Below are 25,343 nucleotides of genomic sequence, written 5' to 3'. Positions count from 1 at the left end.
TGGAGAGTAGCAGTCATCAGTCCATTTTACAAAAAAGGTAATAAAGAAGACCCAAATAACTACAGGCCAATTAGTCTGCTAAGTACAGTGAATAAATTGTATGTGAGACATCTCCTATGGAAATTCAGGGAATGGTTGAAAAACAACTCCTGTCTGGCAGATGAGCAGACCGGCTTTAGAGAGGGGTGTGCTACCTTAGATCATTGTATGATACTGGACCATCTGATTGCTAAATATTCCTCCAACTCAAATATGTCTCTTTTTGCTGCCTTTTTGGACCTAAAATTGGCTTTTGATTCAGTCTCTAGAACTATCCTATGGGACAAATTAAGAGCTTCAAGTATTGATAGAAGGTTACTATTTCTTATTCAGACCCTTCACAATAAAACATTCATAAGGGTCAGGTACTCCCCCCAGGGTCACCTGACAAATTCTATTAGAGTTGAGAAAGGAGTTAAACAAGGCTGCCTTTTGGCACCACTTCTCTTTAACTTTTATATCAGTGATGTGGTATCCTATTTAAGCAGGCCCGAGTTCCATCCTCCAAAGCTAGGCAACAGACACATAGGGGTGCTCTTATATGCAGACGATGCTGTCCTACTTGCAAGGACCCCCTTGGTCTCAAGAGAGTCATGAGTTCTTTTGCCCAATATTGCCAAAATAACAACTTAAAGGTCAACTATTCAAAAACTAAAGAAATGGCCTTTACCAAAAGATCCCTCAAAACTTTTAACTGGTACTTAAATTCTATTCGCATTGAACAAGTCACCTGTTTCAAATATCTGGGCATTAACCTCCAGGCAAACGGCTCAAGAACTGTAAATATAAATTATGTTACCATAAATGCCAAAAGGAGTGCGAGGGCAATCCAAAACTTTTACTGGCACAAAGGTGGAAAATGTCTTAGACTATTTAAAGCCAAATCTCTCACTCAACTTACCTTTGGAGCCCCCATCAATATTACATCTAATTACAAGAAACTGAACACAGTCCAAGCAAAATTTTTGAGATCTGTTCTTCAGGTACCCAATGGCATTCCAAATGCACTTATTCGAATTGAAATGGGAATGATTACTGTGGAGGCAAGGTTATGGATCATGATGATTCATTATTGACTGAAACTAGTTTTTCTTTATAACGGGCTGACATGTTTAATACTACAAGACACCTTTATTCCCCCCTGGCTTAAGGCTATAGAGGAGAAACACCCTTATTTTGGCTTCACAAAACAATACCTGTGTTCCCTTGCCTATGACAAAGCCAGTGAAATGATAAAACAGAGGATTACGAATATTGATAGGGAGAATGATATAGGTAGAACAGAGAAATGGCACACACTTCTTGACCCCTTCAACAGAGTAACTCCTTTGGCCTATTTTTACCATCTGTCAAACCACGAATATAGGAGAACATTCACACTTATGCGCTGGGATGCTCTTCCCTTCGCGAATACAGAGGGAAAGTGTAAGAAAATCCCATTCGAGGAACGCATATGCCCCTGCTGTAATGTAGGCACTGAAAATCTAGAACATGTTATGTTCGACTGTGAGGCCTATAATAATCTCCGGAAATCTCTTTCATTCCCCAAGTTCTTACCTCTAACCAGGTTTTTATGAAAAACCTCCTCTCAGATAGGAACTCGGAGGTAACACACCAAGTGGCTAGATTTGGATGGAGTGTTTTAAGAATTAGAAAATCTATAATAACACAGAAAGCTAAATATTAATCATTTTATTGTTAACCATCTACCTCCTAAGGAATTTATTATGTATTTTATAATGCATTTTACTGTTCTGTTAAGCCTTTTTACTTTTATTCATAGGTGTTTTTTACTACTAAGTTTGTAGTGTTTCAAATGTTAACTGCTGGCTTCGGCCGTAAATAAAACTTTATCCTATCAACTGTCCAAATCACAGAAAGATGGGGAAAATACTGAAATTTGAATTGCCTTAAAGTTTATGGGTTGGATTCCACAGTCAGTCTCTGCTGCTGGTGCACTTTACATACCTATGCTTTTTTAGCCTCATCCCACAAAGTCCACCTAAATAACAGAAAGCTACTCCACCAAGGAACAAAGTAGTAGCATTCTGATGACATAAAACAGAACATAACTACAATACGCATATCCCTGTCAGAGGATGCTTGGTCCAGACTGAGACGGCAGACAGGAGGAAGCAGGACTAGAAATGAGATAGGAAATAGACAATCTGGAACGTGTCCAGAGGAGGGCAATGAAGATGGTGAGGGATCTGGAGAACAAGTCCTGTGAGGAAAGGTTGAAGGAGCTGGGTATGATTAGCCTGGAGAGGACATCTGAGTGGCCCCAGAATGTTGGACCAGAACCAATGGGTTGGAATTAAATCAGAAGAGTTTTCAGCTAAACATTAGGAAGAACTTCCTGACAGTTAGAGTGGTTCCTCAGTGGAACAGGCTTCCTCGGGAGGTGGTGGGCTCTCCTTCTTTGGAGGTTTTCAAACAGAAACTAGATGACCATCTGACAGCAATGCTGATTCTGTGAACTTAGGCAGGTCATAAGAAGGAGGACAGGAAGGGTTGCATCAGTGCTTAGTTCTCATGGCCCTTTCTTACACACCTTTCTTACATGCTCAGTTGATCGTCACTTTGGTGTCAGGAAGCAATTTTTTTTCCAGGCCAGCAGGGCAAGGCGGCAGGCTCTGGGTTCAGTCCCAGGGGAAGCCGGTCCCGTCACCCAGCCCTGCCCGGGAAAGAGAGCAGCCTGGGAGGCCGCAACAGGTGAGAGGGGGCTTCAGGACACTTCTGGCTGGGTGGAGGACAGAGGGGAGGGGACTGGAAGGGTGGCCTATTCCCCCTCCAGGAGGGCGGAGGAACCAGGTAGTGCCACCCCCTCCCCTCTCCCTTGGAGGCCTCGCAGGTCAGGTGGCAGCAGAGCACGGGTGGGCGACGGGGCCTCCCCTGACTGGGGGAGCAGGACGGAGGAGCTCTCCTGGCCTCCTCCTCCTCCTCCTCCTCTTCCTCTTGGATGCTGCTGCCGCAAGAGTCAAAGGAGGACAAAGAAGCCGGGGATGCTTGATGCTTTCAGTCTGCAGCGGTGCCGCTCGAGTCGACCCAGACTGAGCCACAAGACACCCACCAGAGCATTCCTGTCCTGTCCGGTGCCAGCTTTTGGCCAAGCTCAGTGCTTTTCTAGGTGTGAGCAAACGCACAGCCACTGAAGAGAAAATCACCTTTATTTAAACTTCACATGCATTCAACAGATCATTACTCAGGATCTGAGCTGATGGCTGAGTGGAAACTTACATCTTTTTGTGATTCAGGTCAATTCAATAGACAAAGAAGATGGAAAAGAACAATAACATTCCTATCTTCACGCCTCTGGGCTCAGGAAATTACCCTTAAAGAGCCAGTCAGAGGGAGGTTTTGGGGATGCCTAATTAAGGACTACAATTCCCAGGGGCAACTGCTCTTAAAGATACACAGCAGTTTACTATACCTACAGTTAACACTGACTGGGGGCAGCACAATTTCCTTGGCTGGTTTGCTCTGGGGCCTGTGAGAACATGGAACAGCCAGCACAATCTCAGCTAATAGCCTGTCTAGGAATGCATGATCTCCCATTTTAACCCTTTGCTTTACTTCAAATAAAGTCAAATGTTCTCCTATAGTAAGACTGAACCTGCTCTTATTTTCCAGTTAAATGAATAATTATGGATTTCTAGAGAGGTTTATCCCACCTCTGTTCCATTCAGGATTGGCCAGTTCCTTCCCTCCATTCACTGTCCCCCTCCCACTTGAATAGGAAATAAATCTGCCTTACACTGAATCAGACTCTTTGACTGCCCAGCCCCAAACCAGGACTGTTTATTGTCTAACTCTGATGCAACATCAGCTCTCCAAGGACCTTCCTTCTACCTGAAATCCTTTCAGTAGAAAATCCTCAGCCCTCCTGCATATGAAACAATTATGTTACCACTGAGCCACAGGCAGTGGTCCTTGGAGTGGTCCTTGTTTACGTAACATAATTATTATAATATAGCCAATTTTAACCAAAGAGGGACTTTCCTTAGGATGGTGTCTCATTGCGGAAGGGGAGAAACTCTCACAGCTCTGTTACATTTACTATTCATTATTCATTATGGAGACCAACAAACATGATTAAAATGTCTCCAAACTGAGAAGTGATCCTTGTGCAAATATGTACTTAGAGAGGCTCATCAGTTGCATTTTAAATCTCTCATTTGCCTCTCTCTTTTTTAACTTGCCTACATTTTTGATGCTGCAGTTTCCCAGTGTTCTCGCAGTAGCTTCATTAATATAACCCATTTAGCTCAAGATACAATACCCTTTTGGGGAGCAGATTTTTGCCTTTAACTAGTCATTTAAATTCAGGCATTTTCAGTTGTTCCTCCAAGGATTTAGCTGTCAAATTAGCTGGCCTAATTGCTTCAGATTGAGCTTTTTGAGTTCAGAATTAAGCCTACTGAAATCAAATGAACTCTGACTGAACAGGAATCCAATCCATCATGGATTATGAAATAGTCCTGTGGAGAAGAATAGCAAAGGGCAGTTATCTATAAGCTGTACAACTGATTTCAGCAGTGGAGTATAGTGACAAGACTAGGACTTGGGAGACATGGTTCTAGTGTCCACTCTTCCATGAAGCCCACTGGGTGCCCTTGGGCCAGTCACTCTCAGTCAAATCTACCTCAGAGAGATGCTCTAAGGGCAAGACACAGGAACAGCCAGGGCTATTTTTGGGCAGGGATGCACAGGAACGGAGTTCCGGCTGGCTCCCAAGTTGGCCACACCCAACAGGAACTTATTAGCATAATAGGCCACACCCAACAGCAGAAACTCATTAGGATTGGCTACATTAGGGGGGTGTGGCCTAACATGCAAAGGAATTCCTGCAACAAAAAAAGCCCTGGGTTTTGACAACAAACAAGGTAAACAGAATAAGAAGCAAAAGGTGGGTGTGGCTGGATGACCACACTTCTGGTCACGGGGTTGCGGCCTAATGTGCTAATGAGCTATACTGTCAGGGGTGTGGCCTAATATGCTAATGAGTTCCTGCTGGGCTTTTTCTACAAAAAAAGCCCTGGGAACAGCCATCCACACTGCCCTGAACTCCTTGGAGAGAGGGTGGGACAAAAATAGATTAAAGTCTTCTGTGTTTCATCAACCAGAATATCCACATGACTGACTCATTGCCTTCTGTTTCATTTTTACCTTTGCCTTCTGTTTCATTTTATCTTAGAGCTCTTGCATTACACTTATTGATAAAGAGTTGACAGAATGGCCAATGGACTGGAAGTGCAAAGAGACATAAAAAAAGCTGGAATCTCCATCGAGGAACAGATCTGCTCCCAGCTCTTCCAAACAGTCAGCTTTTATGGACAGTATTTCTTACAATGTCTATTCAGAACTGCAAAGAACTATTGAAGAGAAGTAGGCATCTCTTCAGTGAGGTGTTAAGGTTCAAACTAGACACACCATGGAAGATCCATGAGAAAATTAACTGTAGTGGTAACTGATTTTAATTATAGACACTGTTGATCTATTGTACTTAGGGTTGCCAAGTCCTTACTGTACATAGAGCGGGGGACTCCAGCGCTGCTCTGCGAGTTCGTGCGCACACACCGCAACCACATCACCCGGAAGTGACGCAACCACGTCGGGCATGCCGGGGGCGGGGCCACAATCATCCGAGGGAAAACCATAGAGTTTTCCCTCGGATGACCGCGGCCCCACCCCCAACGCGCCCGACGTGCCTGCGTCACTTCCGGGTGACGTGCTGATGCCGGGCACGTCGCGTGCTTTGGGGGTGGGGTTTCCCCTGGGCCCCGATCTGCCAGCGATGGGTAATGGGTCTCTTGGGCGGGGGACTTGGCAAGCCTAATTGTACTCCAACACAGAGCAAAGCTGTTTTTAATGCAATAGCCGTATTAGCAAACTTCTACACTTCAGAGTAGAACAGATGGTCACAGTCAGCAGCATTTTATCTTCTCAGATGTTTACCATTCTCTAATGCTACTGTCTGAGCTTGTTAGGGTCCTGGGAGGAGAACTGCTAGCTCACATCTGGATAAGAGATCCCCCCCCCTTCCCCTGTCTACCTCACTGTCACTTGGAGTCCTGGTGTGAAAGGGAGAAGAAGAAGGGGAAAAGAAAGAAAGAAAAGCAATCTATAAAAGCTCACCCCTACATTTCATCTGAATGAAGTCCAGCTGGTGAATGGACTGCAGCAAAGGTTCACTATCCAAAGTCAGATCAAATTCAGCGGACACTTTTGGTTCCAGAGCTCCTTTTACCCACTGCTCCTGAGAAACTTGAACACGTTTGATTAAAGCATCTGAAATCTGAAAGGGAAACACATAATCCTTAAATGTACAAGACAAAGCTGTTGAACAGTCAATTTAAATCTAATCAGCTAAGAACCATGCAACATGTGGCATTTTGTGAATGGAACTCCAGAAGTATAACCTAACTCTAGAAAAGCAGCTGCAAGGGGTGGGGAGTCTGATCTGGATCAGAACCATAGCAAAGGCCAGCACAACCATATAGGCAAACTAGGCAGTCACCTATAGAAGGTGCCAAATTAGATGGAAGTCAATTTTGTTTCTCTGTTAAAAATATTAATATGTTATCTCTTACTTGGGAAAGTATCATATATTGTACTCAGGGGTAATTTCCTGCAGGAGTGCACAGGAGCGGCGCTCCGGCAGTAAAGAGCCCAGGGGGTGGGCAAATGCAACAAACCCCATCCCCTGCTCCCAGCAGTCAGAGCAAGCAGCAGCCAGGTAAGTTGAAGAGCTCCCCCCGGCCCCCCGATCCAAAACAGTCCAGTGGCACCTTTAAGACCAAGTTTTATTCAGGTACAAGCTCTCCCTCCTCTGAGAGGACAGATCTGCACATTCCTCCCCACCCCACCAATAGCTAGCAATCCAAAACAGTCCAGTGGAGCCTGAGTGGTGGGTGTTGCCTTCTGACACACTTCTGGTGATGTCAGGGGGTGTGGCATATGCAAATAAGTTATGCTAATGAGTTACACTAATGAGCTCCTGCACCTCTTTTTCTACGAAATGACCCCTGATTGTACTTCTCATTTTTCACCATAATGAATGTAGAGAGGGGGACCAATTAAAGTCATAGACTGCCTAAGAAGCCAAAATCTTTGACCTGGCTGTAAATATAGCTCTGGTTAAGGGGTTCTCCCATCCTCTGTTTCCCTTATCAAAAATAGCTCCCCTCTTTGGGTTATCTTAAAACTCAGTATGAAAAAAGGCAAGGCATTATGTGGTAACCTGTTCTTTTTCCTACTGGCTCTTAAAACAGCCCAAAGAGGGAAGCCATTTCTGTGGAGCCATATTATCTGCAGGGCCATGTTCTGGGAATCCTGACTCCCTCCCCCCCACTGGGCCAGAAGAAGAGGAGGAGAAAGAGAAGAAGGAGGAAGAGGAGATTGGATTTATACCCCGCCCTTCACTCAGAGTCTCAGAGTGGCTTACAAACTCCTTTCCCTTCCCCTCCCCATAATAGACACACTGTGAGGTGGGTGGGGCTGAGAGAGCTCTGACAGAAAACTGCTCTTTTTCAAGAACAACCCTGGCAGAATTATGGCTTGCCCAGCAGCTGCAAGTGGAGGAGCAGGGAATCAAACCCAGTTCTCCCAGATTAGACTCCACGCACTTAACCACTACACCAAACAGCTAGCAGTCTGGAAGGGACAGTTTTGATCAGTGAAATGATGCAGCAGGGACGAGTTAAAACCTCTCCTTCTCCAGCACTGCAACCCCAATCCACAGCAGCCCTTCCCCAAGGCTGCTTTTAAGGGACATATTACACTTTTGGAGTTCCAGTCGATGGACCAGCATCACATGTAATTTGACCTTAAGGGGTTGAAGTCACAGGTGCTCAAGGGGTCAGGATACCCTGTACCAATCCAGTGTGCCCATAATAACTTTTGTGGCTTCAGGATCCCAGCACTTGCTCACTCAGTAGGAATTCCCTTCTTTGTGGCTACAGGATCCCAGGACTTGCTCACTCAGTAGGAATTCCCTTCTGTCTAGGTGGAACTGCAATGTACAAAGAAAACATGAGATTTCCTAATAAAGCACATGTAGTAGCAGGGCCTCCCTTGGGGAATAATCAGCAGAGAGAAGGGGTGCTTAACTCTTCCCCTGCTCATGGTTCTCCTCTACAAATGCGCACATGCCACACCACTTTAATTCCCCTCCACAGCAGACTTTGAAGTTGGAAGTGACCCTGATCAAATGAGAACCAACAGTGGATCCAGCTCAATCAGTGCACTTTTGCCTACCTAAATGGGTAAATATCAGTGTGTGGTTTTCCCAGATCATACACACCCCTTTTTGTAAAGTGCCTGATTCCTACACTTTTCATTTTAGTACTAAGATGCTGTAGTGCATGGTCTGATTCACTTACTTCTGGTCCTATTTGCTCTGTGGGAACCTTTATAAATACATAAACTCAGGTTTTATTACATTTTTGTCTGGACTAGATGGGTTAATTTGTGAGGATTTTGGTGAATGGATGATCCCATCTTCAGGCAAGTGATTGCAATGAAACAGATTATATGTGATCCTCTCCAGCTCTATTAATTTATATGTCAGCGCTAGAAGTTTTTTGTACTCTAGATTCAATCTCTAGTCAGCCATAAACTCAGTTAATAGCTTTGGCCAAATCACTATCTGTAAATCTCAGTGCCTTGTCTAGTCCTTCTAGAATTTTAAGGATAAATAAGACAGACATGACAAGCACAACAGAAATAGTAATAGAAGTCCTATCTGTCAGTAAAAACCCAACAAGACACATGCCTCCATCCAGCAATCTGTTCTAGATCCACGAACTTTAATATATGCATTCAACTTCTTACCACAGGGGCACTGCATGTGTTTTCCTTTTTGTTCATAGATACATTTCCTCTGCGTCCATAAATGGACAGCCGTGAGTACAAATTTTGAAGAGGACCATTATTGTCGGTCCCATTTTGAAGTTCATGTGAAAGCTTCAGACTCTGAAACTGAGTCCAAAAGGCCCCTGGACTTTGTCATATTCCTTGTTGCATTGAGATCATGAGGGGGGCTTAGATTCATAACTGAACAGATCAGTTTTGGATGTTCAGCAGACATAATTAACCCAATGTAAATTAACCAATCAGATTCAGTGGAGGAAGAGGATGTCCATCTCTCTCTAGCTTCCTCAATTGAAATTGATGGCACAGGGCCTGCGCAAGGTCTGCGCATGCATCAGAAGGCATGGGGGGGATCGGAATGAAGCGAGCAAATGTATCACTTCTGAAATATTAGTCCATTGTAAAATTTTACTCATCTACCACAAACCAGAAGCCAAAGTACCTGTAGAAACCCTGAAGGGTCGTTTTCTTTGATAACTTCAAGACAATATTCCATAAGCCCTGTAGACTGACGCAGTTTCAGAGTACAGTGATTTATCTGGTCCCATACAACCTGCAGAGGAAGAAAAAAAAGCCCCTCAGTTGATGGTGGGCAATTCTTGCAGCTTTTGTTGAATTAAATATGTTATATCAGAAGCAATTGCCAGACACGAGAAGATGTATTTGCTCTAGTGGTCATATGGGTACTAGCCCATCTGCATCAGCTCCACTCATTTGCTCTGGGTTGTAAAGGCTGGTAATTAGTTTGGCAAGATGACATAAATGGTGAACTTCAATTTGCAAAGGAGATTAAACGGTCAGAAACTGTTTCTGTTCATGGCCGAGTAATTTAGAACCTAATGGGTGTTGAATTTGTTGACTTCACGGGCACTGAATTTCAAGGCTTTAATGAAAGTAACTACATTTCACTGTATAATCAGGATAGCTATGAAGATTTATTGCTAGTACAGCACAAATGAAAAGCCCCAAATCCAAATTAAGCATTTTTTTTCCAGCATTAGTTAATTACAAGAATTTGGATATAATTCTAACCATGCTGAATGGTTTTCAAAATTTCACTTACAGGTATAAAACAGCTTATTCAAGCAATGTCAATATTTTGTAAAGGTTAAAAAAGTATTCAGAACACCTCCAATCACTATCAAATAACAGGGAATGGCTATTGCTAGCATGCCCTGCTTGTGAGTTTCAAGGGTCGTCTGACTAGTCACAGTTGGAGAAAAAATCCTGGACTAGATAGATCTTTTCTTTGTTACAGCAAGGCAATTCTTACCCTTAAAAAATTATTCTCCAAACATCATGTTTGAAATGGATGGAGTTCCAAAAGAAAAAAGAAAAAAGGAACGAGCTCTGCCACCCAGTTACATTCTTCTGGTTCTCATAAGAGTCAGCTGGACCAGGGAGATTTTTCCAGTGTTAATAAACAAAATCACTACACCAATTCTTAGTGGTTTCCAATGCTGACAAAATAGATTAGCACTGTTGCTATCAACACCTGGAAAGACAAGGGCAATGCTAGCCAGAGTTCATGGATATTTGAATGGATTGACTCTATAAAAGAAGCCATGACCCTCAGTTTGCAGGACCTGAGCTAGGCTGTTAAAGATGGGACGTTTTGGAAGACATTAATTTGTAGGGTGACCATGAGTCAGAAGCGATTTGATGGCACTTAACACACATACACACCAAGTTCAGGCATAATCTACCCTCTATCATTACTTTAAGAGATCAGCAAAGATTTGGGAAGCAAGGAATTGAGGAAGCGAAACAGTTGTGCACTCCGAATGGGAAAGAGACAGATGCCTTGCTGGTGCTAGATGGGAGATTTCTTCCTTTGGAAGCCAGCCCTGCAGATGAGATGCACACTGAATCACTACTTGCTCATGGTAAAAGCTCTTTTGCAAACAAAGTATAATTAACTGTGCAACGAAAAGTCTGGATTTAGTCAGTTACTTTCAATGAGGATTTTATTTTACTTTTTTCGTAACAGGTTTGTAAGCAAAAAGGAAGCATCGCTTCTGTACAAATACTGGGATAATGACAGCTCACATTAATCTGCTCTTACTTCAAGTGATATGAAAACAGAGTCCTTTCTCAGTACTGTTTTCATAAGGAGACCAGCTTGATCTCTTTAGAGGAAGGGCAGGATTAGAACTTAGTAAAATAAAAGCAAAATACATGGTTTCCTCATAATGCTAATGCAGGGGAAGCAGTGCATGCAGGGGAGAATCAGCCTATGGGAGAGCTATTTCCAGCCTTTCCCCAGCATTCTTATTCTTCCTGCAAATACCCCTTCATCAGGTTTAATTCACTTTTTTCCCTTCTGAAATGGAGAGTAAGTCTAGAGTCAAACTCTGTCTCTAGTTTGCTGTGATCTGTAGGGGGAGGGAAATTCCTGAGGGGCTGTGTGAATGGCTGAGTGTGTGAACGGCTCTATCAGAGGCAACGTAACTCTTCTCAGGATACCTCCCTTCACCAGGGACGACATTGAAGCCAAAGCTGTGCCTGTTTCACTGTTTTAGATAAGGGATCCATATATTCACAGATGTAGGGGGGTATAGAAGCGCGAAAGCTAGGCGGGACATTTGCAGAGTGTGATTGGATGTACTGGGGGGTCCCGTCATTTAAACTGTCTATATCTTTGGATTCTCCCGCCAGAGCCTCCATTCTGACACGGTACGGGTCTGGCCTGGAACATGATTATTTCTCAATAAACAAATCGCTGCCAGAGAGTGTTGTTGAAAGTAACTTTGTCCAGGACTCTGACATCTAGCTGTGGTGCCTTTGTGTGGAATGGCTAGAGAGATGTGTCAGGACTGGGCTGGATTATTCCTCATCAGTGGATGAGGACACCATGGTGGTAGAAGGCAAAACCATGATGCACCCCGAAGTCCCTCAGCCCTCTGACACCCAGGGGCCATCAGAGGACTTGGGACCAGCTGCAGCTACCAAACCAGAAGCCAAGGTGGCTGAGGAGGAGGAGCCGGCAACAGAAACTTGGGTTGCAGAGAGACCCATGAAGGAGAGTTACCTATCACCCTGGACCTCACAATTGCTCCCAGGACCCCAAGGTTCTCCCTTGCATGTACTGCCACCCCTGCATTAGTATTATGAGGGAAAACATACATTCTGTTTTTATTTTACTACGTTCTAATCCTACCTTTCCTCCAAAGAGCACAGGTTGGAGCTCAGGGCAGCATACATTGGTCTCGTTATGGAAACAGTACTGGGAAAGGGTTCTGTTTTCATATTACTTGAAGTAAGAGCAAATTAGTGTGAGTTGTCATTATCCCAGGAAACATGGGTATAAGTATTTGTAGAGAAGCAAGGACCCCAAGAGGGAAAGCCTGGGCGGAGTGCATGACTGGCTGCCTGAGACCTCTCCACTGACCGTGAGGCATCTGGAGACCTAGAATGCAGGACAAGGACCAGCTGTGAGTGCTTGAAGACTCCAGGCCAGTGCTACAGCCACAGGCATTCATTCCTATAAATAGCTTCAGTTCAGCTCCAGCTGTTGTGGGACAAACTGCTCCAATAATGCTTGCTATGTCTGACTTGACTCACTGGGAGCAAACTGGACAGATATTTGCAAGGGAGAATCAACAGGTACAGAAGGGATTAGGTAGCCCACTGCTCATCAATCCTCCCTTTCAAATCACCCTATGCTCCCTCTGTGTGTGCTACCTCAGGAAACACAGGATTGGCAACCCTTGATCAGGGCCGGCTCACCCACTAGGCGAAGTAGGCATTCGCCTAGAGCGCCGGGCCCTGGATGGGGCGCCAAGCTGTGCCTCCCCCCTCCTCCCCCCTTTGGGGGCGGTGGGGGGGGAAGAGGCGGTGGTGGCGGCAGCAAAAGGGTGGCTGGCTCCAGAGGTCTCCAGGTCTCCAGACCCCACCAGGAGGTTGGCATCTGCACCACAAGGCAGCCTCGCCTAGGGCACAGAAACACCTCGAGCCGGCCCTGCCCTTGATTGTTTAATATGTCATCGAAGGCTTACTTTTCCATGTTGCAATATACCTCAGAGTGCTTGCCAATCTAATTAACACAACAATAGTCCTGTTTTGTTTAGGTAAAAAAATTCTGCCTCCAGTTGAACAGGACCTGGGGTAGTGGTCAGTGGCTAGTATTCCAAGGGAGTCTACATGTTGATAAGTGCTGAAGAGTCCCCCCCACACACACACACACTCACCTTTAACTTGTGCTCACGCTCTTTGGTAACTTTTGTGAGCAGTTTTGCCTTCTGGCGTGTTAAAGCATCCACCAAAGCGTCACACTGAGCAACCAGACAAGCTTCATAGTCCAAGCCATTTTCCTGGAAAACACAAAAAGCCACATTCACTTCTACAGCAGAAAGGACTGGCTTACTGAAGACACTGCCAACATTTCATTTTCAAAACATGCGATTTTCTGAAGAATTTTCCTGATCATGTGATTCATTACAAATTGCAGCAATAACTGGTTGTTGTGGGTTATCTACAGAGATGCTGTCAAGAGGATTATGTCAAAAGATGTACATACTGTAAACTTTTTTGTACATTTCATTCTCCACAGTTTGGAAACATTCGTTGTAAAATACTGAGCACCATCCACCAGGAATTTCTGATCTCTTATGAGACCTCTGTAAACACATAACTGCGTAACACACAACTCCCATCCTTTCAATATGGCTTCCGCAGGAGATTTTCTAGTGAATTGGATACAATATCCCCCAAATTTGCTTTCACATAACCCACTGAATTTGTAATTACAACTGACAGCCAGAAAAGACATCAAAGGGATTTATTTACAGATAAGTATGCATAGGATTCTGAAGGAGCAGTTTGAAACCAGTCAGTTTTTAAAAATCTCGTAAGGCCCTAACTAAGGTGGCAGGTTTGATGCAGGATCATTGTTGTGTTAATTAGACTGGCAAGCACCCTGAGATATATGGAGAGGTAAGCAATATGGAGAGGTAAGCAATCCAAGCGCCTGGGAAGAGAATTCTCTTGGTGATGCTGGTTAACACCTGGACTTTCATACTGAGGGTTCTCTCATTAATCGGGTAAACCTTTGGCCATTCTGCCTTTTAAATAATTAATAAAGCCTTAGTTTAACCGAGTCTTGGTATTTCTGTGTAATCTGCCTTGAGTCCCAATGAGAAAGGCAGACTATAAATAATGTAAATAATATAAATACACATCTATGTCTTCCTTTTCAGGTGGGGGACTGCAAGCCGCAAGCTTGCTGACAGCATATTTGTTCAGCAACTAGAGCCCTTTTGAATCATCCGTTTTGGAACGACTACATCTTACAGCAAAGAAGTGTGCTATGTGGCGTCCTCTCCATATGTGCAGTGGCCATTTTGTATGAATAGGCAACACATGTATTTTCCAGACTTGGAACTGGTGATCAGAAATGCTAAAAAAGTCTCCAACCATATGTACCAAAACTGGAAAATATGTGTGCTACACTATTTACACAAAATGGTGGCCAAGCATATTGAGAGGATCCCACATAGTGTGCTCTCCTAGTACATGATGTAGGAGCAACAAGCTATAACATCTGAAAAGAGCTAAAATGACTCAATCTTTACACCAAGTTTTCTTCAGCGTTCTGTGACTGTTGACCCTTCAGTATGATGCTATTGTGCATCTTCCCTTAAATTGGAGAATCCTTTTCATTCCAGATATTTGCCCCTAAGAATGAACAATACAATATTTCCCTCAAAGATTAATAATCTATAGACAGAAGCAGATCAAGGTTATTACACTGATTTCTAGAAAAAGCTTTGATGAGTCCATCATAATCATGATAACCATCCACCCAGAAATTCCTGGTGCCTTCTGAATAATAGGTCTTCTATTTCTTTCTAAAATGTTTTTAGTAGGGCAAAATATATACTTTCCTTTCAATATTCAGATGAATTCATTAATATTAAGCACTGACAATACTTACGCCTAGGGCCAAATTAATCAGTAAGCTTCCCATGCCATAGATTGAAAGCCCAAGGACTTCAGGAGGAAACAAAACAGAATAATAGTCCCCCGGGCCTTGGTATGTTGAGTATGAAATCAAAAGTTTATGCTTTGATGCATACAAGCCCCTGTTATATTTTAGTAAGACTGAAACAGGCAGATATAAATTGATGAATACGATGACTGAATAAGACACAGAGTACCACAGTGCAATCCTAAACAGAGTCATACCCTCCTAAGTCAATTGAAGTCAGTGGGTTTAGAAGGATATAACTCAGCTGAGGGCTGCACTGCCAGTATGGTTATAAGTCATCCATAGTCCTCTGAGCAGTTCAGGAATAGCATAATAGAAGCTCGATGTCCAAGGTTTTCTGAATTGTTCAGATTGGCAATATATGTTTGCTTGGACACAGAAACAGGCTTATATGAATCCATCATAATCTAATGCCAAAAGAGCTCTCAGTTAGAGAGGAAAGGAAAAGGAATATGGCTGAATGTGCTGAAGAATATGGGTGGGAGGCCACAAGACTTCCTGCCAAACAGGAAACACAACTAATTAGACTCTACACCAGTGTTCCCTCTAAGCTGAGTTAGTGTGAGCTAGCTCACAGTTTTTTAGCCCCTAGCTCACAAGTTTTTGTCTCAGCTCAGGAAGCAGGGCTCCAGAGCAAACTAATTTATGCAGTAGCCAAATCGCTCGCTCACAGCTTTAATGCCAGTAGGTCACAAGGTAGAATTTTTGCTCACAAGACTCCACATCTTAGAGGGAACTTTGCTCTACACCAGGTTTGCCATTTTGATTTCAAGAATTCATGTACTTGCTACAGTAAGTGGAGCCTGGAGAATTAGCTACTGTGCAGGATTACAATTTCCAGCTTTTTAAAATGTTAACAACATCAACAGTCAAGCAGAAAAATACAGAACATGTTTGATCTATCAGTTCATACTTGGTCATTAGGTACAATATCCATAATCAACTAATTCCATAACAGTTGGAATTACGTTATTGTTACCTGTATCTGCTGCAAAATGTTTTTCAGCTGAACAAGGAACTCTTTTGCTTCCTTTGCTTTATCTGAAATGCCATTTAAAGCCTGAGACAGTTGTGCCTGTAAGAAAGAATTCTAGTGAGTAGAAGACAGATACTTCTTAAAATTAACACTTGCTTTCACTCTCACATGCACAGATCATTCTTGCTAGAACTCAGATTTCCACTGTAAGGTTTAAGACCAAGCAACAAACTGTATGATGGCCCTTTTCCACCTTGAAAAGCCATTTCAGAAGAGAGCAACAGAGAAGGGAGGAAATGACAGGAAGGAGATGCAAGAAACCTTTGAAACCTTGCAGGGTAAAAGCTGCCAGGTGGGCAATGGGGAATGGGGAGGAGAGGTGAGTTAAGACTCCCCCACCAGCACCACACGGCTTCTCTGTTCAGAATCATCCTGTCCCAAAGCAGCCTTTCAGGCTAAATATGTCTATAGTTATATTCAGGGCTTTTTTTTTGTTGAAAAAGCCCAGCAGGAACTCATTAGCACAATAGGGCCACATCCAAAAGCAGAAACTCATTAGCATATTAGGTCACACCCCCATGCTTTCCCTTGGCTTGCCCAGGCGCCCCGCAACTGCAGGGAGCCCAGGCAAACCCCCCCTCCCTCGAAGGGAAGGGAAGGCAGTTTAAGCCCCGGCCCTTGGAGGGAAGGGAAGGCATGTGGGGCCCTGTGGCTGTGGGGAGCCCAGGCAAGCCGGCCCTTGGACAGGCCAGGGAAGGCATGGGGAAGCATTTAAATGCCTCCCCGATCCTGCCTCGACATTGCCAGAGGGGGGGGGTCGCTCTCCAGGCCTTCACTCTGTAGCCACGCATGCAGTGGTTTTGGCTGTAGTGGGCGTGGCCAACTTTGAAGCCAGCTGGAACTCCATTCCTGTGCGTTCCTGCCCCAAAATAGCCCTGGTTATATTCACTTGTGTGTAACATTCCGTTTGGCCCTAGAAGAATGAGTTTTTGTTTAGTAATCAGCTTATGGCATGCAGACTGTCAAATGAAATAGGATGATTTATTAAGTGATAACACTAAGGCCACACTTGTCCATCTGGCATCCAAATGATACTTGAAACAGTGGGTTTCATGCACAAAGGCTGGGTTTGCAACTAGGGCTGTCACTCGAAGAAAAACGTCTTAGGACAAGTATATGATTATGAATCAAATAGTTCTGAAGTAAGACATTGTTTCTTTATGTTTAAATAATGCACATGTGTGTCACAGCAGCTAGGAAATTGCAAAAGTGTCAAAGTCCCTGGGGGATACCTCTTTGAATAAGATCCATACTTTAAAACTAATTAACAGGTTTTAATATGCTGCAGCTCTATTAATTGAGATGATCTTTTTAAACCAATCAGCACATTTTAATCTATTTATTTTTGTGTGCTTCAGAAACTTATACCCTGCCTTACTAACCCACAAGTAATCAAGGTGGTTCCCAATAAAAAATAGGATCAATGTAAAAATGTCACTGTGATTTAAAAAAAAAAACATGAACTAATCAAACTACTTAAGAACATCAAAGAAAAGCTGGTCATGGAAGCAACATAGAGCCTATAAAAGATCTCAGGGCATTTGGTTCATTTCCAAGGCCTTCCTGAAAAGACACACTTTCAAATTAGGACAGAAGGCTAAAAGAGACTGTGCTAGGCGTACTTGCAACAAGTGGGAGCTCCACAACCTGGGGACAGTAACCAAGAAGGCTCTCTCTGTCTGATGGATCACCAGCCCTGCATGTGACAATATAGACTCTCTCTAAAGTGCCCAGTACTAGTCAAGTTCAGATCTCAGGCAAGTTCATATCTAGTAGACTAAGCATCTTCTTCCCACCAGTGTAGTTGAAACATTTATAAACTCTGTATTTCCCCCCTTACAACAAATAAGTAATCTATCAAGCTGAAAGGAAGGAGTACAGGTGCCAGATTGATGGATCCGTGGATGATGCCATCAAGTATTAGTCTTGGTGCAAGCAGGTGCCAAGGGGCCCCTTCACACCACTCCAAATGGGATGATCAGTCTGGCAGGAGCTCTTCCCACTAATGGCTTTCCCCAGATCCTCCTCCCAATGCTTAATAACTAGGCCAACTGCTCTGTACCCTGACTTCCCTGTTGGCATTTCCACAGGTGCCTTTTGATACCTTATTTTTCTACAAATTTGTAGACTCAGTGCACTGTCAAATATGTCTTCATGTATCTTATTTATCAGTGTGGGACCTATCTTGTGGGGTTCCACAGGGTGCAATTCTTTCCTCCGTGCTTTTCAATCTGTAAGTAAAACCCTTAGGACAAATCATTTGTAGCTTTGGGGTTTGTTGACGATACTCAGCTGTATATATCCTTATTTGTAATACGCTGATGATACTCAGCTGTATATATCCTTATTTGTATCTCCTGAATTACTGCCGGGCTAAAAGTGAACAAACTGAAACTAAACCCTGAAAAGACAGAGGCAAAGCTGGTTGGAAAGGCGGAGGTCTTGAAGGCCCTTGTTCTTCCCACTTTTGATGGAGTTCAACAGACCTTTGCAGATTCAGTTAAAAGCCTTGGGGTCATACTGGATCCAGATTTATTACTGGAGAAGCAAGTTAAGGCAGATGCAAAAAAAAGTTTTCTACCAACTCAGCCTAACCTGTAAGAGTTTTCTACCAACTCAGCCTAACCTGTAAGATGGCCCCTTACCTTGATAATGGCTGACCTGGCCCCTTGGATCTATACCACAGTTACATCCAGACTAGACTACTGTAATGCACTATACATTGGTCTTCCTTCCTAATCAACTGGCAAACTCCAGCTGATAACAGAATTCTGCAGCTCAGCATTTAACAGGAGCTAAACAGAGCATGCATATTACTCCCATTCCGTAGATGATCCTTTGGCTGCCCATCTGTTACTGGGCTTAGTTCAAGGTATTGGCTATCACATACAAAGCCCTTCATGGCCTTAAGAAGGTAAGGGTAAAGGTTCCCTTGCTCGAAAGCCAGTTGAATCCGACTCTAGGGTTGCGGTGCTCATCTACGTTTCAAAGCCAAAGAGCCAGTGCTGTCCGAAGACGTTCCTGTGGTCATGTGGCTGGCATGACTAAACACCAAGGCGCACGGAATGCTGTTACCTTCCCACCGAAGTGGTACTTGCAATTTCTTGCTTTCGAACTGCTAGGTTGGCAGGAGCTGGAACTAGAGATGGGAGCTCACTCCATCATGCGGCACCCGGGTCTCGAACTGCTGAACTACTGACCTTCCACAGCCTGCAATTCAGCGTCTTAACCACTTAAACCACCACCTTAGCTCCTCTTATTTGCAGGACCCCCTGTCTCCCTATGTTCTGCTGTGACTATTTCGCTCAAGTTAGCAGGGGCTTCTGCAGATGCCAGCCTGCAAATGGCTGGAATCAACAACTGCCGGTACATGTGCTTTCTCCAATGGTGGCTCCTGCCTTGTGGAACAGTTTGCCTGAGGAGGTCAGGAAAACTCCCACTCTCCTGACCTTCCGCAAACTATGCAAAACTGAATGATTCAAGACGGCTTTTCTGCTCAGGTAATAGGGTTGCACTGTAAAAAATGGTTTTGCAGACTTGCTTGGATAAGTGATTAGGGACTGTGGTCTATGCTGAAATACAAAAGTGATAACACAGTATAGTATATAACAACCAAAAAAAAAGCACTGTATAAATAACACAATCAAAGGCACTATGCTGAAGTGCAAAGGAACAACGAATATTTATATAACACGAATGTGTACAAACAGATACAAAATATCTGACAATGTAAGAATGTTTTCTACTGATGATTGGTCGCCCTGCTTAAACTAGTTTGATGTGAATTGTGGATATTTTCCCCTGCATAATAACATGAAGGCTTCTGTATATTGAGCACTAGATGAAGCTGTATGGTACAACTGAAGAAGTATCAACGAAACGAAGATTGGAATCCAGAATCTTCGTCCTATGTCCTGTGTGCCGGCTTCTTTTGTACACTCTGTGTACATATGTCATATGTATACACTATATTGTATCTGTTTGTACACATTTGTGTTATATAAATATTCTTTGCTCCTTTGCACTTCAGCATAGTGCCTTTGATTGCGTTATTTATACTGTGGTCTATGCTGCCATGTTTAGCTTATTGTAAGTAGGATCCTATTGTTGCAATTCCTGTACTGCTTAAGGTGTCATGTGAATGCTTATGCGACGCTTCAGTTCTTTCTGGTGGTTCCAGACATCTAAAATCCTACTGCATTGATAATTGAATGTCCCATTTTTGTATTTGTGCTGGCTGACTATGTGTATGTGTAATCCACCTTGAGTTCCTATGAGAAACACAGACTATAAATAATGTAAATGAATTTTAATTTAAAAAAATTATATTCTGCCTGTCCTTGTGGTTCAAGGCAGCGTACAACAACAGTTAAAAACATTTTCAGTTAAAATCAAAAATAAAATAGCAAATCCCAACTGTCTCCCTCCTCCCCCCCAAAAAAATATGTCTGCCATCTTGACAGACAGGTAGTAAAAAGGTAAAGGTTCCCTTGCTCGAAAGCCAGTCGAATCCGACTCTAGGAGCTCACTCCGTCATGCGGCGCACTCGGGTCTCGAACTGCTGAACTACCAACCTTCCACAGCCTGCAGTTCAGCATCTTAACCACTTGAGTCACTGTACAGTGTCCAATAAAAGAGAACACTAAAATGGCTAGCTACATCCTCAAAAACCATCATTAACATCCTCTGCATCCAACAATTGTTTTCACAATATTGTAAAAGTTTTCTTTGAAATGGAATGTTTACATTACTAATTCTGTTTTACTAAGCAATTAAAAATCCATGACTGTGGCTATTTTGCTAAGATTTTTCTGAATCTGTCAATAGCATAGCATGTAAGGGTAGATCCTTCATTGATTCTACAGAATCAGCATTAATTCTAGAGTTCCTTCTCTGAGAATAATTCATTGTTTATTCTGCATGCAATAGCAGCAAGAGATTAATATTGATTTCCTCATCTGATCTGAATGTTGCAGAAACAGTTCACAAGCTCCTGGAAATGGGAGCGGGCTGCAGGTTTAACTGAAGCCTGGTTTCTAAGACGGAGGTCCGAAGCACAATGGTTTGCCCATACAAGCTATTTCCCCATGGAATCCTTCTATAAGAACGTGCCTTGTGGGGGCACGTCCATCTAGACCAGCTCTGTTTTCATGAGGCTGCCCAGTACCTCAAGGGCTAGGCTCTCATCGGGGCATACAGGTGCTGCTCGTGGGTATCGTTTTGGCCATATCAATCAATTTCTTTATTCGGCCAATGGCCAGTACAAATCAAAAATAAAAGCTTTACAGTAAAGTCATTAGAATGTAAAATTGGTCTGATCTATTGGCATCAATTAGTTAAAATCTGTACATAAAATTTCTCCATGAAATCTACAGGCTACTGGAAAAAAATTGGCACAACTAATAGTAACCTGTTGATTAGCACCCATTAAAAGTTTCTTTAAAATATAAACATTGGAACATCCTGAAAAATTATTAAGTATAGGGGAAAATATATTAGAACGAGCTTCCTGATAGAAGCAACAGTGGAACATTACATGCTTGACTGATTCCACCTCTTTGGCACCATACAGACAAATCCTCTCCTTCATGGGAGTCTTTTTATATCTCCCCTCTAAAACTGCAGAGGGGAGGACTTGCTATCTTGTCAAAGTAAAAGCTCTCCGTTGACTGGGTACCTCCAGGACAGAGAGATAAGGTGCTGGGGCAACAACATATTTAAGCTTCTCTAGTATCAGGAAGTTGGGAACATTGTTAATGTCTCTTTGTCACCCTACATCAAACAACCTTTGTTTGATCATTGATTTTGCTTGCTCAAAACCCAATTGCAGAACAAATTCAGAGAAGAAGCCCAAATTCTGCAGTTTAAGATGAATGGCCTTCTCCCAAGAGGATTGAAAATGGTCTTGCAGGAATTGTTTTGGCTGTATTTTAAAGGCTGGTCCTTAATGATACTAGCCCATTTTTGGAAGCTCCAAAATGTCCTTCTTTCTAGTTTCAAATTGTCTTCTTCCTTTTATATGAACTAGGAATAAGGCCCATTGTGGAAATAAATACAATGAACACTAGAAAGGGGCTCTGGGAGAGTGCCGAGGCTGTGGGCAGTCAGCAACAATTTGCCATGGCAACCTCAGCAGGGTATAAGGACACAGAGTCCACCATTTTCTCCAGGGGAACGGATCAATGCCATCTGGAGAGCAGTCGTAATTCTGAGTGATCTCCAGCCCCCACCTGGAGATTGGCAACAGTGGCTCACTGTTTGGAGGGCAGAGTCTATGGCATTGTACCTGTCTGAGGCCCCACTCCTCCTCAAACCTCATCCTCTCCAGGCTCCATCTCTCAAATCTCCAGGAATTTCTCACCTGGAGTTGGCAACCCTATCTCCTTCCCAGCCAATATCAATCTACCCCCTCACTGTTCAGCTTTCCACCTCCCCCCACCTGCAGCCTCTACTTAGAGTTGGCAACCCTATCTCCTTCCCAGCCAAGCATCAATCCACCTTCATTTTCCCCTCACTGTTCTTTGTCTTATTAAGGAGGTGTCTATGTATTCAAAGTTGTTTCCAGTGGGAAGATAATTCTTTGACAAGTTCTTATGGGCTGAAGTTGCTGTTTCTTGTTCTGAATGAACATATGGCTGGCTCCATTCAAAATGGCCAGAGCAAAGAAAGTTTGAAACTTAGGTAAGTTTTAAAGTGTCCAGTTAGCCTAAAATCCTAACCAGATACTAAAAGAGTATCTTGCATTTCTATTTCTTTCAGTGCCATGTAAAACATTGCTTTCTTTCACAATAAATCATTTAAAGATTTTTAATTATACCTTTTATGACTACCTGCATACAGAGCTGATCTTGTTACCAGCTTTTGCCGCTTGGTTTCTTTGTGTAAATAATTAGTAGGCTATTCCAGTGGCTAAGTAAATAGGGATGATGGAAATTTTATAATGATTTGTCAGTTTTGGATCCTTGAATGGATCATGAGGATGGTACTTGGCAGGAGTTTAAGTAAACCAATTCTACATTTTTCCTGTCATTTTCTCTATATGGCCATCCCTTGTTGTTTATCAAATGCACAATGCCTATCAGTGTCAGTTAACACTGCCATGTCTTTGGAATGTGTGGGGGGTGATCCTCCTTCCTGGTTCACTAACGATGTCTCCTGTCTGGATTGCTATCTGTGTATGCTTTTCTGACCTTGGGGTTCCAGCTGCTCCTGACCTGCTGGGAACAAATGGCTCCTATTTTTGCCCGCTCACTTTCCTCCCGCATGGTCCCGGTGACAACCGAGGGGACTGTGCCGACGACCATAGCCCCCTGCCCACTACGGTGCCGAGCACCCTACCCCAGGACCTGGGTGATGAGGCAGTGGACTGGTATGTGAGCCTTCATAATTCGGAGGGCCCCGAACTCGAACGAGTGGACAAATTCATGTGGGCTCTACATGCGCAGTATGAGGATCCGAATGCTAGTGAACACACGCGTGCCTACTTGCGTACCTTTAAGCAAGGTAAGAAGACGATGCGTAAATACATCGAGGCATTTAGAAAGCAAGCCGTGAAGATCCAGGGCTGGCCGTATGGTGTGATGGCTGTGCAGTAACCGCTAGGTCTGCACCCTGAGATTCGCGAGATCGTCCTGCGTAGTGTTCAACCGGTGTCCCTCCATGCCTGGATGTGCGAAGTGGCCGACACAGAGAACCGCCTGAAGACCATCCGCATAGACAACGCAGCCACCCTGGGAAAGGTCAGACTGCCAACGGTCAAACCCAAGACCCCTCAACCCAAAGAGGGCTTGCGGGACCAGCGCATGAGGCAAGGTTTGTGCCTGACATGTGGCGAAGCGGGTCACTTCGCTGCCTCCTGCCCAGGAGGGGGGGCCCCAACGGTACCCAGGAAGGAGCCAGAGAAGAAGCAGGTGGACACCCCAGCACTGAAGAGTGTGGCCCGGCTGAAGTTTCAATGGGCGCTGCAAGCTGAAGTTACTGTGGAGGAGCTATTCCCGAGTAGCGATGAAGAAGACGAGCTGGCGGGAAAAGGGCAGGACCTGCTGTGAGCAGTGCAGAGCAGCAGATCCCTACTCCCAAAGCCCCTAAGATGGTGAGCAATTAACCCCCCCTCTTCTTTGTGACTGTGACTATAATGACTCGGGACTCATGTCTGGGTACAGGGCTTGATAGACCCTGGGTGTGAACGGGACTTAATCAACCCTTCCCTGGTTACGGGGCTGGGAGCCAAGGTAGTGAAACTCCAGGATCCCATTGTTTTTACCCAGATGGATGGGTCTGCTATGAAAGAACCCTGCGAGCGTTTGAAGGCTCTGTTCACGTCTGAACCAATTTTAGCACACCCAGATGAAAATAAAAAATGTATTGTGCAAGTTGATGCGTCAGATGTTACCATGGGTGGCGCCATCTTGCAAGAAGGGGGGGATGGGAGATTGCACCCCCTTGCATATGTCTCCCATAAGTTCAATGACACTGAGTGAAATTGGTCGGTATGGGACAAGGAAGTGGGGGCGATTAAGTTGGCTCTCTCGACCTGGCGCCACTGGTTGGAGGAAGCGCGGGTGCCTTTTTAAGTCTGGACTGATCATAAGAACTTGGAGGTATTGTGGATGCCCCGCAACCTTAATGCTAAGCAGTTGCGGTGGATGGATTTCTTTTCCAAGTTCAATCTCACCATTTCCCGGGCAAAGCTGGCAGATGCATTGTCCCGCCTACCTCAACACAACAGTCAATGTGAGGGCATGCTGGACTCAATGTTTGCTCCCTCCCAGTTGGGGGGGTGGTCTTAACTCGCAGCCAAGCTAAAGCCTCGCCCCCAGTTGTAGAGCGGGGTTGGGAAATTAAGTTCGCCTCCACCCTCTCGGATTCTGATCAGAAAGAGCTGGAAAGGGAGGGGGAGGTTGAAGAGAGGGCAAACGGCTGTTGGTATCATGGACACAAACGTTTTGTTCCGGCTGCCTTGCAGGGGGAGGTTATGTCTGTGGTGCATGGCAGCAAACTAGTGGGGGACCTGCGCTTTGTGAAATCGTTGCATTTACTACAGCGCCAGTTCTGGTGGCCTGGGATGAGGAAGGGGCGGGGCTTTCCCTGATGCTATTTAACATCTATATGCACCCCTTTGCCCAGATTGCCCGGCGGCATGGGCTGGGAAGTCACCACCTGGCAGCATGGGCTGGGAAGTCACCAGTATGCAGATGACACCCAGCTCTATCTGCTGTTGGGCAGCCAGTCTGATTCTAGTCCAGGAGATCTGGACCTGGCATAGCAGGCCATGGCTGGTTGGCTTAGACTGAGCCGACTGAAATTGAATCCGAAGAAGACAGAAGTCATGTGCCTAAGTCAAGGTGGCCCACTCCCATCCTTTGATGGGGCACAATTGCTGCCAGTGTCAGAGGTTAGGAGCTT

At 44.3% G+C, this 25,343-nt stretch overlaps 1 protein-coding gene across 1 annotated transcript in view; it reads right to left on the bottom strand.

Moving 5' to 3' along the window:
• LOC107111395 (tripartite motif-containing protein 67) overlaps positions 1–23,242 on the bottom strand; it is a 43,659-nt gene extending 20,417 nt beyond the window's left edge. The window contains exons 1-5 of the mRNA XM_015412360.1: positions 23,153–23,242; positions 15,882–15,977; positions 13,104–13,226; positions 9,356–9,466; positions 6,184–6,337 (exon numbers count right to left, since the gene is read on the bottom strand). Coding sequence (XP_015267846.1) covers positions 6,184–6,337; positions 9,356–9,466; positions 13,104–13,226; positions 15,882–15,977; positions 23,153–23,242 — 574 coding nt within the window. The remainder of the gene's footprint in view (positions 1–6,183; positions 6,338–9,355; positions 9,467–13,103; positions 13,227–15,881; positions 15,978–23,152) is intronic.
• Between the last annotated feature and the right edge of the window lie 2,101 nt (positions 23,243–25,343).

Source organism: Gekko japonicus, unplaced genomic scaffold (assembly GCF_001447785.1).
Source record: "Gekko japonicus isolate JY-2015 unplaced genomic scaffold, Gekko_japonicus_V1.1 scaffold4429, whole genome shotgun sequence".
Taxonomy (NCBI): domain Eukaryota; kingdom Metazoa; phylum Chordata; class Lepidosauria; order Squamata; family Gekkonidae; genus Gekko; species Gekko japonicus.
The sequence above is the reverse complement of the archived record's forward strand: the minus strand, read 5'-3'. Positions and strand labels throughout refer to the sequence as shown.